This window comes from Sciurus vulgaris (assembly GCF_902686455.1).
Source record: "Sciurus vulgaris genome assembly, chromosome: 5".
Classification (NCBI taxonomy): Eukaryota; Metazoa; Chordata; class Mammalia; order Rodentia; family Sciuridae; genus Sciurus; species Sciurus vulgaris.
The window spans coordinates 77,320,434-77,334,873 of record NC_136465.1 but is presented as its reverse complement, the minus strand read 5'-3'; the positions used below and the strand labels follow the sequence as shown (position 1 = coordinate 77,334,873).

The following is a 14,440-nucleotide window of genomic DNA, read 5'->3' as shown; positions in this document are numbered from 1 at the left end:
CTTCCTTCCTTCTTTTTCTTATTCTTTCTTTTCCTTTTTCCCTCTCACCCTCTTCCTTTCTTGGGAAGAATACCTAAAATCTACCTTCTTGGTAAATTTCCAGGATACAATGCAATATCATTAACTACAATCTTCATATTATGTACCAGAATCTATATTTATTCATCCTATATAACTGCAACTTTGTACCCCTTGACCTACATTTTCTCCTTTTCTCTATCCCCATCCTTGGTAACCATTTTTCTGCTCTTTGTATGTACTTCTTTTAGATTGATTTATAAGACTTCACATAAGAGAAATCATGCAATCTTTTTTTTTTGCGTCTGCTTTATTTCACCTAGCATAATATCCTCCAGATTCACCAATAGTGAAAAGTACAAGATAAACATGAAATATCTTATATGCCTGAAAGTACAGAATTAATCAAAAAAGGATATGGCCATAAAAAATAAATATATAAAAAGAGTTCAACAGTGGCCCATACTCTCCAAAAGCAATTTCTCTGCCTCATCAGTGGGCTGCCTGTTCCTGGGGCAGGAACCACACCCTCTCCTCAGAGGTCTGAATTTTTGACCTTGTGGTTGGGGGGGGGAGCATTTCCTTTAAGTTTTTAAGTTACTTCCTTTATAACTCTTCAACCTTAAAGGTAACAGCTTCTTTATCTAATTGCTTCTTCTACATAACATAGTCCTTTATCATTTTTTAGTAATTGATCATCTCTACTAGAAAATAATTCTTTAAATTTTTCCTGTTAGGAGAAAACAAAGTGGGGTTACACCTGATATCCCAGCTGCTCGGGAGGATGAGACAAAAGGATCACAGGTTCAGGGTAGTCTAGGCAATTCAGGAAGAGCCAGTCTCTAAATAAAAAATAAAAAGAGCTGGGGATATAGCTTATGGTAAAGCACCCCTGGGTCCAATCACCAGTATTGGGGATGGGAGGAGGAAACAAAAGACAAATTCAAAATGAGAGACATTCTACAAAATAAATGGACAGTACTCTTCAAATTTTCAGGGTCAAAAAAAGATAAACAACTAATTGCATTAGGTGCTTCTGGGTTTGGCTCCTGTGGTTGGGGAATGGAAAGTAATTAAAGAGTATTTATTGGAATAAATGATGAAATTCTGAATATGGACTATAAATTTGATACTATTATATCAAGGTTATAGTGTTTAATTTTGATAATTATATTGCGTTAATGTAAGAGAATGTCATTGCTCTTAGGAAATACACCCTGATGTATTTAGTGGTAATGGGGAAATTATTCTTAAATTGTTCAAAATGAACCAATGTGGAGGGTAGATGAGGGGGGAAGAGAGCATAAATAAATAGGGCAACAGGTAAACTATTGATCAATCAAGGTAAAGCATATACCAGTGTTCATTGTACTATCTTCCATTTTTTCATAAATGTTAAATTATAGTAAAATTGAAAGTTACCAAAACAAAAAAAAATTATCCTTGAAGTATGTTAAATGTGATTATTTTAAAAGGTGTCAATAAAAATTTTAAATTGAAATCTGGTTCAAGATGGCAAATTGAATACATGCAAAGCAAGACTCAGAAACTACCAAATAAATTCCAAAAGATCTCTAAGCATATCAGAAACTGTAAGCAGGAAGGATGTTTTTAACAGTGAAACCAAAGCAAAAATCTGTTAATGCAAGGTTCACCCAGAAGAACAAGTGGTGTCAAGGTTCACCCAGAAGAACCCAGAAGTGTCAAGAGGTTAAAATAGTCACTCCTGACAAGGCTACCAGACCAGAGTCAACAACTTTTGTCCTTGATCAGAACCTCTGTTCTGTGAAGTAGGAGTTAAAACACAGAAAGCACCCAGAACATGCACTCAGACCCTAGATGCAGGAAATAATCTAGTTTATTTGCAACTGATTGGGAAGAGAAGCCCATCTCAGTTTCCACCTCCACAGAAGACAAGTTATTCTACTTACTCGAATGTATTTTTGACATATTCCCCACTTTCAACATATACATTTCCCTCCCTCCAACTTTAGCCAATGACCAAGAGGAAGCTTTCTAAAGTCAAACTTGAATTCACCAACAAAGGAATATCAATTATAGAATGAAAGTTTTTGTTTCATTAGGTTTTTTTTTTTTTTCTTTTTTCTTTTTTTTTTTTTTTTTTTTTCCCTGTACTGAGGATTTAACCCTGGGGAGCTTTACCACTGAGCTACATTCCCATTCCTTTTCATTTTATTTATTTATTTTTTTATTTTGAAACAGACTGTTTAGTTCCTAAATTGTTGAGGCTGGCCTTGAACTTATGATCCTCCTGTCTCTGCCTCCAGAGTCACTGGGATTACTTGCATACACCACTGAACCCATTTGGAGGTTCTTTAAAACAGGAATTTTTGTCTTAGTTCTCTACCCTGAAAACTTATAATAGGGCTAATGCAAACAGGATGTAGCTCTGTGGTAACACTTATCTAGAATGCATGAGGCCCTGGGTTTAATCTCCAACACCACCAAAAAAAAAAAAAAAAAAAAGGAAAAAAACTTATAATAGTGTTTGGCACATAATAATTGCTCAGTAAATGTTTGTTGAAAAAATGTATAAAAGCAATTCAACCGAAAAATCTTAAATGACCAACATTTACAGATTAAATAACAATCAGTAAAACAAAATATTATGCAACTATTAAAAAATTTATTTGAACATGCTGGCCCTGTGTTTGATTCCCAATACCAGAAAAAACATGAAATCTATCTGGAAAAGTAATGATATGGAGAAGTATTTGGCATACTAAATTTTTGAAGAAAGGAAACAACTACTTCCAAGAAGGAAATATGCAACATTTTGGTGAGTTTATGTATGATTTCCATTGTTCTATTTTTTGATCTCAAATTACTCTTATTATCAGAAAGAAAATCATCTTTTAATGTCTTACTTTTTTCCTGAGAAAACATCCAATATTCAACCCAGAATTAAATGTATCAATTAATAAACAAATGTAGCATAGGGGTTTTTGTTGTTGTTCTATGGTGCTGGGGATTGAATCCAGGGGCAGTTTTTCATTTTTATTTTGAAATAGTCTCACAGAGTCGACAAGGCTAACATCAAACTCTCAATCCTTCTGCCTTAGACTCTCTAGTCATTGGAATTACAGGCGCCCATGTGCCTGGCACTAACGAATGTAGAATATCATACAGTCAGTATTGTGGTACAAGGCTTAAGAGCCCGGATTCTGGAGACTATGTGCCTAAATTTGAATACTTAGTAGCTGTGGCACCCAGAGCAGGTTACATACTTAGTTATTTCATCCATCTGAAAAATCGCATAAGATACTTTCTCTTAAGGATGGTGTGAATATTAAGTGAACTACTACTTTTTTAAAAGCACTTACAGTTGATGCAGAGCCCAGACAGAGACCAATCTGTCTGTTGAGGCATATGCTGGAAACAGGTGGCATCAAGGTCCAATGGAGTCACGATAGCCCAGGAACATTGCATGGCTACCCAGGACTCTATATGTACGGCCACATGGCACGCTACCTCCAGGCCTAATAGGGACTTAATTTGCTAGTAGCTTCATGCAATATCCGATTTTCTTTTTATGCCTTAAATCCAAATATTTAACACTTAAGAAATTAAACAGTAATTTTCAGTAAAATAAATTTAGCTTCTTCCTGAGACATCAAAAAATACAAAATAAAAATATAAAAAGCACTTGCAAAAGTGCCCAGCACCACAGCGATGTGCACATTTTTGATGATATTAATATTGTTATTATTAGATTCAAAACACTATAACAACTCTAATGAGGTGGCCCCCTCCCTATTCACGTAGGGACATACACACAAGTCAAGTCAAGCAGAATGAAAACAAGGTAAACAAAACCAGGCACAAACAACAAGCCAGCGTTCTGATGAAGGACAGCTTCATTGTGGGAGTGAATCCAAGCAGTTACAGTAGCAAGAGTATTTGAACCGAGTTCTAAGAACGAGGAGGGCTTCAACAAGAGGCTAATAAAACATAAGGAGACCGCAAAGGATCTTACCAAACACACATGGACTAGAACTGTGTGGCTTGTTCCCCAGAACACCAGAAAAGCAGAGGAGATAAAGATAACAGGGCATGCAGAAGAAACCTCTGGTAGAACACAGGTGGTTGCAGAGTATGCTTATCAAGCAAAACGCCACAAGAAGGGAGATAACAATAATAGTAACAAAAACAACACACCCCGCGGTAGTACACTGTGAAAAGGACATAAAGAAAAGGGTGTCGTTAAGAGAACCTGGACACCAACAACCCCATCCTCCCACAGCCCTATAGGTGCCAAGCGTAGGCAAGTACAGACAGCCGAACAGCGGCTCCTGGAGGCTGCGAAGAAATCTGGGGAGGCGCCAAAGGAGAACGCTTGGCATGAGAACTACAACTCCCAGAAGTGGCAGGGCGTGCCGCTTTGCGTATTTCTACTTCCGCTGTGCGCCCTCACGTACCCTCTTCAAGCGGACCTATCAGAAGTCGACCTGGCGCGTGACCCTGCGCGGCTGGAGCCCGCGAGCCAAGCGAGCCCGGAGGCGGGACTCCGAGACCCCATTGGTAGAAAGGCGAACCGAAAAGCAGAATCTAAACTTGACAGTCTCCATAGTGAATGGAATTAATGGTAGGGGCGGAGTTAAACATCCTAGGATATTGGCCAATCAGTGTTTAGGGTTGTCGGGGAGACCGGGAAGGAGAAAGGGGAAAAATGGTTCTGTAGTCACATGCCGCGGGGTCTAGTGGGAGGAGCAGTTGCCTAGCGGTCGCCTGGTGCTTCCTGTTTCCGGTTCCCGGAGTCCGGCACAGCAAGGCACCTGGGGGAACGCTGGCCTCTGACACGATCTCTGGGACGGGGGTCTGTGCCTGGCTCCTTGCTGGCCCGGTCTCCCATTCTCAGAAAGATATTCACCAGGGGTTCTGAGCTTTGGCCACTCCATTTGCCCGTGACATGTGAGTCTGAGGGGCGTGGAGGAGGAGGCGGGCTGGGGTATATTCACACCTCGGTGTCTGTGACCGGAGCCGGGTTCGCAAAGTCTCACTTGGCAATAGTTTCATCCAAAATATGGCTAATGAGTCCTAGGGCAGAATGGATATGAAGGCGTGAGGGAGGGGAGGCGCAGACTCCCGAAAGAAATGAGGGAGTTAGAACTTCCAAGACCAGAGAGGGGACTTAAGCTATTTGGAAGACAGGGAAAGGAAGGTCCCCACCTATGGAGTTCGGTTTGAAGTATTACTGGATACTTGTAGAAGGAATTTTGGGCTGCATCATGAAAGGAGGTGAAGTGGCCTCGTTTGAATAAGGTATGACTCCAAGCAGTTGGAAAGAGAATCCTAGGGGGGGGTTGAGGGGAGTGTTGGCTTGGTGTGGAGAAGAGTAACGGGAATTAGCTCGCTTTCCTTCTTGTGGGGAATTTAGCTCTTGGGACACTACTACTCAGAGTTTCTTTCTTTTTCACGATTGGGCCTTTTAGCCAATTGGAGTTGTTCTAAAAGTGTAGGCTGCTGGGGAAGAAGAAATAAGGAATCAGAAATGAACCAGCGGGAAAACAGTAGAAATTCCATTGATAAATGGAAAATGGGCATGGTTAGTCATGAAGGTGGGGAAGTGAGTGCCACCAAGGCCCAAGTGTAACTGCTTCCCTAATCCTGGTCTAGCCATTGGCAAGCCTAATAAAGGAGAATTTTTCAGCATTGCCAAATAGATTTGTTTTTATAGAATAAGAAATTGAAAGAGATTTTTCAAGATTCTGAAATCTTTTTTCTAAAGTATTTAGACAAACATTTGTACCTTTTGAATTAAATGTAACATATTAAAAACGGACTACTCAGCCCTTGAATTTCAATACTCTTTATAATTACTGTACCCCTTTGTTTATCAGTTGTTTTCCCGTAAATATATCTATGCCATGAATTGTCCAGGTTGCTCCAATAACTTGAATAACATCAAGCAAGTAACTTAAGTAACTCTGTAAGTCTCAGATTCCTCATCTTCAACATGGGAAAATTATACACACTTTTCTGGGTTGTGAAGGTTAATGAACATAATCTAGGCAAAGTATTTAGAGCATAGACCACACTGAATCAAAGAAAAAAAAAAAAAGAGCAGCTTTGCTGGGTGCAGTGGCACATGCCTGTAATCCCAGTGGCTTGGGAGGCGGAGGCAGGAGGATGGGAGTTCGAAGCCAGCCTCAGCAACTCAGCAAGACCCTGTCTTTAAATATAAAAAGGGATGGGGATGTGGCTCAGTAATTGAATGCCCCTGAGTCCAGCCTCCCTCCCACCCTCCCCGCCCCCAAAAAAAAAGAAACAGCTTAAATTTATAATAAAACCTTCGGCGGAAAAGAAAGAAGAATGTAAATTTACTCTCATCCTAACTTTTTGAACCAATAAGCAAAAGAAGGTAGCTTAACTAATGCCAGCTGCAAGGAGTTTAGGTCTTCATCTCTTCCCAGTCTGGTGAGATTCTTTGTTCACATTTGGGAAAAGAAACCATCAACTGTTTACAAATAAGGAACTAACTTTGAGGCTGAAGAACACAGCATTCTTTGTGAGCATCCTTCCAGAAACTGCTTCTGGAAAGAAGATCTTGAGAGCCAGAAGTTAACATTTCAAATTAGGCTCTGAGAGAACATAAGATAAATGGCATGCCAGGTCAATCAAACAAAAAAAGTTATTTCTTTTCATTGAATCAACTGGTCAAGTTGTATGTTTAGTGATAGGCATACATAGAGAAGGTAGGAATTCTTTATTCTACCTCCCATTCAGTCAACTGGGTGAGAAGTCACTTCCCCTTCTTGCTTTGCTTTAAAAAAAAAAAAAAAAAAAAGGCAGCACAGCTTTGGCTGCCTACTTTCATTTCAAAAAAAATTATGATGAAAAGAGATGTACTGGTAATGATTAAACATAGACCATGAGTTCTGGAACCACACTCTCTGGTATACTCCACTAGCTGTGTCAGTTTTCTTATCTGTTAAGTAGGGACAAAAATTGTATTTGTTGCATAGGGTTATATGTTAAGTGCTTCCAACAATGCCTGGCCACTCCATTAAGTGTTTCTTGCTGTTGTTGTTTTGGTGCTTTAAATGTATTATGGGGGCCTTTGACCTCTTGTCTAAGGGATTATTTTATGAAAATACCTTATTAATATTTATTCAGTGAATTGATGTACACAAAGTCAGGTAGACAACTTTCTAAGTATTCGTTGCCCTAATGGAGTGTGGGAAATGGGTGGTCAAATGTAATTTTGAGGGGACATTACTGGAGATTGAACCCAGGGGCACTCAATCACTGAGCCACATCCCCAACCCTATTTTGTATTTTGTTTAGAGATAGGGTCTCACTGAGTTGCTTAGTGCCTCAGCCCGTGGGATTACAGGCATGTGCCACCACGCCCAGCTTCAAAATAAATTTGGTTTTTGGGATTGGGTTATTTCACTTAGCATGATATTCTCCAATTCCATCCATTTATTTGCAAATTCCATAATATTAATCTTCTTTATGACTGAATAATATTCCATTGTGTAGATACACCACAGTTTCTTTATCCATTCATGTGTTGAAGGGCATCTAGGTTTGTTCCACAATCTAGCTATTATGAACTGAGCTGCTATAAACATTTATGTGAATGGTATGAATCTACATTGTGTACAACCATAGAAACAAAACGATGTACCCCATTTGTGTACAATGAATCAATATGCAGTCTGTAAAAAATTTAAAAATAAATAATTTTTAAAAATGTAAATTTGTTTAGGAGAAAAGGGGATGTGTATTGAAGGCTTAGGGGTAGAGGTTCCATTTTACCCATCTTTAAGTGAAAAAAATTTGGAAGAGTTAAAACTTTGCAAAGGGGAAATTAGTGATTTTGTTATGAAACTAAGAAGTAGCAGTGGCTCCTGAAGGATTAGTGGGTGCCAGAGTGGAATCTTTTGCAAGAGTAAACCAGTGTGTCCTGCTTATGAAGATGGATTAGAGAAAAGGAATTTGAGAAGAGTCATAATGTTGCTCCATTCCTAGAGTAGTACAAACATCAGATGAACCGGAGTTGCCATCAGTTTGGAGTATAGAAGACAACTGTACTTACTGAAAATATAAAAGCCCTTGAGAGTTTATATTTGGGCTTCCTTTTACAGGTGTTCTTGTTACAGAGATATTAAAATGTACTACTTGTTGCATATGCCAAAGAATAATACTTTCTGCACAGTTAGAATACCATTCGTTTATTACATGTTCATATGCTTTATCTCTTTCCCTTCTCTCCTGATCCTGCCTGCCCTCGGCAATACACACTCTTCCAAAAGGATGTTCCCTTTCTATAGCTGGAGGACTAGACTGCTACTGCTGTTGTTCCTGGCTGTAGCAGTGAGAGAATCCTGGCAGACAGAAGAAAAAACTTGTGACCTGGTAGGAGAAAAGGATAAAGAGTCAAAGAAAGAGTTGGCTCTATTGCAGAGGCTAACTCCACTGTTTAACAAAAGGTAAATGAGAGGAACTATAAAGGCCTTGGGAAAGTGTCTTCATTAAAGAGTCCTTTTTACTGATTTTATTTCATTTTTAGCATGGAGGGAATCCATGTAAAATAACCCCTTCTAGGAGATAGGTTCTTATCTGCACTTAACAATATTAGTTTTATTTGAGTGTGATATCCTTTTGTCTTCAGTGATACAGAGAAAATTCTCAGTCCAGTTATTAACATAACATGTGGTTCTCTTATCTTTCACAGTAGAGTAGCTGGTTCTAAGACTGGATTCAAGAATCCAGCTTGTGGAAATCCAAGCATTATTTGATATCTCCATATAATATAGAACTTCAGTAGTATCAGATGATCATCTTTAGGCCTGTACATATCATCATGGTGTCAGGATCTTCAGATAAATAAATCTGAAGGTGATCCTTAAGAAACAGTGTCTTTGTGATATATGGTACCACAATCATGTCAAATTGGGAAGAAGGATTTAGTATTTCACTGAAGAATTTTACAAAGTTATGGTTGGTTTTTTATAAAACAGTGTAGTATATGTGGTATGTGCACTCTGTAAAAAATTTTCTCTAAAAAAAAACTAACTCGAATTCATGGGGAAATAGCAACTAATACTCTAGCATAGCTAAGAATAAGCATTCTAGAAATATCTGAAATATCTAGCTGCATTGGGTGTTATATTTTAATCATGTGTCCAACAATTATGGTCTATCAGGGTCATGAGTATTTCATAACTCAACAAATATTACTCACTTAGCCATATCAGATAAGTAAATTGAGCATGTTTTGTTGTTGTTGTCAAAGAAAGAGAGGAAAGCTGGCTTTTCCTTAGGCTGATAGCTAATTAACTCTCCTCTTCCTTCCCACTTTTTCTTACAGCTTTGAGAGCACAGTGGGCCAGGGCTCAGACACATATATCTACATATTCAGAGTGTGCCGGGAAGCTGGCAACCACACCTCTGGGGCGGGCCTGGTGCAGATCAACAAAAGTAATGGAAAGGAGACAGTAGTAGGGAGACTCAATGAGACACACATCTTCAATGGAAGTAAGACTTTCTGTTGATTAATCCCAACTCAATTGTTCCAACAGTCTTATATGTCTTTGTTTTCCCCAGTCTCTTCAGTATACGTTATGTGTAGTTTGGCACACCCAAGACTATAAACCACAGGAAACCTAGTTCTACTGCTGCACTGGAGCCACAGTTGAGGATACTTATATGTATGAAGGTAGTGAAAAACTCATACAAACCAGGTGTGGTGGTACATGCCTATAATGCTGAAGTAGTAGGATTGCAAGTTCAAGGCCAGCCTGGCCAACTTAGTCACTATCTCAAAATAAAAAGGGCTCAAGATGTAGCTCAGTGGTTGTGTACCCCTGGATTTAGTCCCTAGTACCACCAAATAGATAGATAGGTAAACACACATACACACACAAAAGAACAGTCAACCAAAATTGTGTGGCCTGTAGGCATTTTATTCACCTAAATACTTGGTGAGTTCCACACCAGCCACCACCTTCCTACCAAATTAAAGTTTGCCAGTTAAATTTTAAGAGATCAAGACTTTTTGCAAAACAGTTAATCTATAAAATACTCCTGTCAACTTGTGCTAGTGGTGATATTTTTCAGAAGTCATAAAATCATATTGTTGTAAAGGACTATGTGAGCACTTATGGTCTAATTCCTTCCCATAAACAAACAAACAACTAAGTTATCTAGTATAGCTGTGTATTCCTATAAACAGTATGGTAAAACATAACAAGAGTTTTGTGGCTGTGGTCAGATGAGTTTTCTGTACCGCTCATCCTATTTCCTAGTGCTATGACTTTGAAAAGTTGTTCTACCTTTCTGACCTTGTTTTCTCATATACAAAATTGGAAGCAGAATCCTTACCTTATTCACCTTACATGATTGTTGAAGCAGATATTTTTTGCAAATGAATGTTGAACATAGTAAATGCTAAAGAAGAGAAACACATTCTCATCTCAAAAAAATCATCCACTTTGAATTTGTGAATAATTCAGCTTCTCCCTGCTGCCTAGCAATTGTATTGAGTCTTTTCTATTGCTATTAGCAGGTGTTCTGAAAATTTGAATCACTGTTAAGGTATGGAACATAATTATTTTCACATTACCAGTTGCCTACCTTAATGTGGAAAATTAAGATGATTCTTAGTTTCTAAAACAAGAGAACACACACTTTGTAAAGAAGCAAGTTTTAGCATGGCATGTCTGATACACAGAGCTCATACCCATAAGGATTATTTTAATTAAAACTAATTTCACCGATTACTTAATTCCACTCTGCCATACTACCTAGAGTTGCCTCTCCTCTCCCCTTTACCCCATAGCACCATTTTCCTTGTCCTTCCTCAGGTAATTGGATCATGCTGATCTATAAAGGGGGTGATGAATATGACAACCACTGTGGCAAGGAGCAACGTCGTGCTGTGGTGATGATCTCCTGCAATCGACATACCCTAGCGGTGAGGCTCCCTGGGATATATAAACCTAGGAAGGAGATTTAAAGGATTGACCCAAGGTGGAACATCCAGAGGGGATGAGATTCTTACATTGGGGTGGACATGAGAAAATTGGGTCAGTTTTTCCCTATGTCCAATACCCATTTTCCATCTTAAATGGAAATAGGCTATTGAACCAGGAGAAAAGCAAAATCAGTTTGAATTTTTGTTTTTTTTTTTCTTTTGTTATTTTATCACAAATACTGTGTTCTATCCTCTCATTAGGACAATTTTAATCCTGTGTCTGAGGAGCGAGGCAAAATCCAAGATTGTTTCTACCTTTTTGAGATGGATAGTAGCCTGGCCTGTTCCCCAGAGGTCTCCCACCTCAGCGTGGGTTCTATCTTACTTGTTACGTGAGTATTCTTTTCCTGTAGCAGTTAACAACTTGGTAGTATATAGGCACAAATGGTGGTGGGTGCACGTATTATACTAAATTAGGGAAGATGACTGTATATTAGGGAAGATGACTGTATAAACATACTCTAACTATGCAGGTTTCATGAACCTAGATTTAATGTTTAGCCCCAGATAAATATTTGCATTTGGAGATCCTTTTTTTTTAAATTCACTGGAAGGCTGGACAGTTTTTAATACTATCTTATTAAGATGATTAGAACTATGGAGAAATGGAATTATATATGTAGTGGTGATTATTCTTGGCTGTTAAGATCACACACTAGGTCACATTTTCTTCTGAGCCTTTGTGTCTGTCAGACTGACAGCACTCTTAGCTGGTTTTCTAAAGAAGCTACCAGACCCCTTTTTCATTATCTTCATTTCCCTTCCATGCACCCCCTCTACCCCCCACCTGCATCCCTTTTCCACAAAATGTAGCTTAGGAAACAGTTAACATTGAACATAGAGGTAATCCTTAATATCTGAGTTTCAACTTTTTCCTCTGGGTTTTTTGTTTTGTTTTGATATTTTTTTGAGATGAGGGTCTCACTAAGTTACCCAAATTGGCATCAAAATCATGATTTGTATCAGCTTCCCAGGTTGGAAGTAGCTCATGGAAGTAGTGATCAGCTTTGTCTTTAAGTACACATGTCTTTTCTACAGATTTGCATCACTGGTTGCTGTCTATATCATTGGAGGTTTCTTATACCAGCGACTAGTGGTGGGAGCCAAGGGAATGGAGCAGTTTCCCCACTTAGCCTTCTGGCAAGATCTTGGCAACCTGGTAGCAGTAAGTAACAAGGCAACTGGCTGGGTTTATAGCCTGCATAGAAGGTTGGGTAACCAGTCATCCTAGTTTGCTCAGTTTCCTGGGATATAGGACATTGGGTGCTAATACTACAAAAGTTCCTTTAAGTCAAAAAACAGTTGGCTATCCTTGTACAAACTAATAAGTGGCATAGCATCAGTTTCTGGCCTTGCTGAGATATGGCTGGAAAGACAACATTGTCAATTTGATGATCTCCCAGGTTGCTACTGGGGCAGAGTATTGGTGTGGAGAAGTTGTGACCTAATTAGAAGAAACTTCTTTTTTGGATTGAGTCTTTATCTTCATTATCCCTGAAGAAAACCAGTCTTGTCACATTCTTAGACCATAAATATAAACTTTGTCTTACTCTAAAGTTGGATATGCCAAACTCATTTCATTTTCTTTTTCCCTACAGGACGGTTGTGACTTTGTGTGCCGTTCTAAACCCCGCAATGTGCCTGCTGCATATCGTGGTGTGGGGGATGACCAGCTGGGAGAGGAGTCAGAAGAAAGGGATGATCATTTACTACCAATGTGATTGCACTTTAAAAGTCGAGCCTCTTCAGTTCCCCAACCAAAGCATACTCAGCCAGATTTCTCAAGCAGTCTCCACTCCATTCTTGCTCTTAATATCATTCCTGCTTTCCAGTTTGCTGTTGATTTGCATCCTCTTCTCACTAGAACTTCCTTCCCTTTGCTTCCTATTGTTTTTTCTTCTAGAGAGGTACAATTATAAGAAATAATGGGACCTGTGATAACAGAGGTGCTGCACTCTCTTGCTACCAGAGGGTACAGGTAGGACATTTAAAGTGGGCAAAAGGGTCACTGGCCCTTTCTTTTTAAATACATTTTCACAAGTTTTTGAGACACTGGATTTCTTTAATTAAAGAAAAGCAAAGAAACATTATTTATACAGGTTTGATTGCTTTCATGCTATAACTCTACCCCCTACAATAGTCTCCATGAGAATCTGGATTATATTCTTGCTGCTTGGATCTGCTTTGTAGTGATTACTTGGTTGCAATCCAAGTATTCCCATTTGGTCTGAGCCAAGTGTTCTACACTTGCATCTCCCACATCTGGGACTAGACAGGAAAAATGTGAAATTTCCTAATTACAGGATTATAAGGTACCATCACACCCTTGTTGTTGGGATGACATAGCTGGAATTGGGCCCTGGATTGTGGTTATCAATCCATGTATGGCCAAAATGCCTAATCCAGCAATCCAGTCCATTAGAAAGACAAGTTGAATCAGCAAGTATGTTTACCTTATGCTTGGATGTCCATGACAGCTTTCTTCTATTTGTAATAAAAGCTGGCAGAGCTGTTCTTACTCCTGTTTCCCTCTCCAGTATTCTAACATATGTTGCACTTTTTTCACAGGCATATTGGTTCTGACTTTTTCTCTCCCCCACCGCCCCCCAATCTTCTGGAAAGGGAATGGAAGCAGAAGTGGGACACAGAGGACTCTAAGGTCCTCTGCTCTGGGTGTAGAATGCAGTTGCGCCTGTCTCCCTTCTGCTGGCTCAGGGAAGTGTCTTCTTACTACCCGCATTTGTGTGGGTAAAGGTTTTAATACTCTGATGCGTCTATCTTTCTGTTTTAGGCCATGTACCCAGAATCCCAGGCTGATCTTTCTATAATAGTGAGCCCCTGGGCCACTAAAGAGTAACATGGCTCCACTGGACACAAAAGAGGGATAGAATCAATAGGCAGGGGGCCTTTTATAAGCCTTCAGAGAAGAAAATGAAATTATTTCATCCTTGGACTTTTCAATACTATTGGAATGTTTTTGTTTTCTTTCTAAACAGGGAAAATAATGTTATAAATGCATCTCCTTTGTCATTATTTGTTTGCATCCCTCCCCCATACCCTGGTGTTTTAAAGTGAAAAATACACCACTTTTTTGTACAAAAACACTTAATGATTAAAAAACAAACAAAACATGCTGGCCTAGTCATTTGTGTAAAACAGGAGGGTAGAGCTACTGGAATGGAGTAAGAGACCAACCACTGCGACCAATTTTCATCCTTTTACTGAGGAAGAAAAAAATATTTAATATTTTGTTGTATAAGGAATAGCGCCCAAGGTAGGTACTTACAATCCTGACCTCAGCCCCACACACTCCTGTTTTATAAAGCTATAGGAAAGAGCAAAGTTGGAACTGAAAGAGTAGAAGGTAACAGGTAAATTGGAAAGGAGCAGGGGATGTGGAAAAAATGACAACAGCCA

The 14,440-nt window shown here is 39.1% G+C and overlaps 2 protein-coding genes across 4 annotated transcripts in view; one reads left to right on the top strand and one right to left on the bottom strand.

The window, feature by feature from the left end:
* The window catches only part of KLRG1 (killer cell lectin like receptor G1), a 48,932-nt gene extending 44,948 nt beyond the window's left edge, over window positions 1-3,984 (bottom strand). For both annotated transcript variants that reach the window (XM_079143186.1, XM_079143185.1), the window contains exon 1: window positions 3,363-3,984. In XM_079143186.1, the coding sequence (XP_078999312.1) occupies window positions 3,363-3,468 (106 nt within the window). In that variant the 5' untranslated portion in view covers window positions 3,469-3,984. The remainder of the gene's footprint in view (window positions 1-3,362) is intronic.
* A 693-nt stretch (window positions 3,985-4,677) lies between these two features.
* Window positions 4,678-14,118, top strand: M6PR (mannose-6-phosphate receptor, cation dependent). Of its 2 annotated transcripts, none has more exons than XM_079143168.1 (7): window positions 4,678-4,950; window positions 8,301-8,477; window positions 9,359-9,525; window positions 10,854-10,963; window positions 11,225-11,355; window positions 12,062-12,188; window positions 12,622-14,116. In XM_079143168.1, coding segments are annotated over exons 1-7 (837 nt in total). In that variant the 5' UTR covers window positions 4,678-4,948; the 3' UTR covers window positions 12,745-14,116. The 2 variants fall into 2 exon arrangements, with proteins under 2 accessions (XP_078999294.1, XP_078999295.1); XM_079143169.1 differs by lacking the exon at window positions 4,678-4,950 and adding an exon at window positions 4,973-5,301 and having other exon boundaries at window positions 12,622-14,118.
* The last annotated feature ends 322 nt before the right edge of the window (window positions 14,119-14,440 follow it).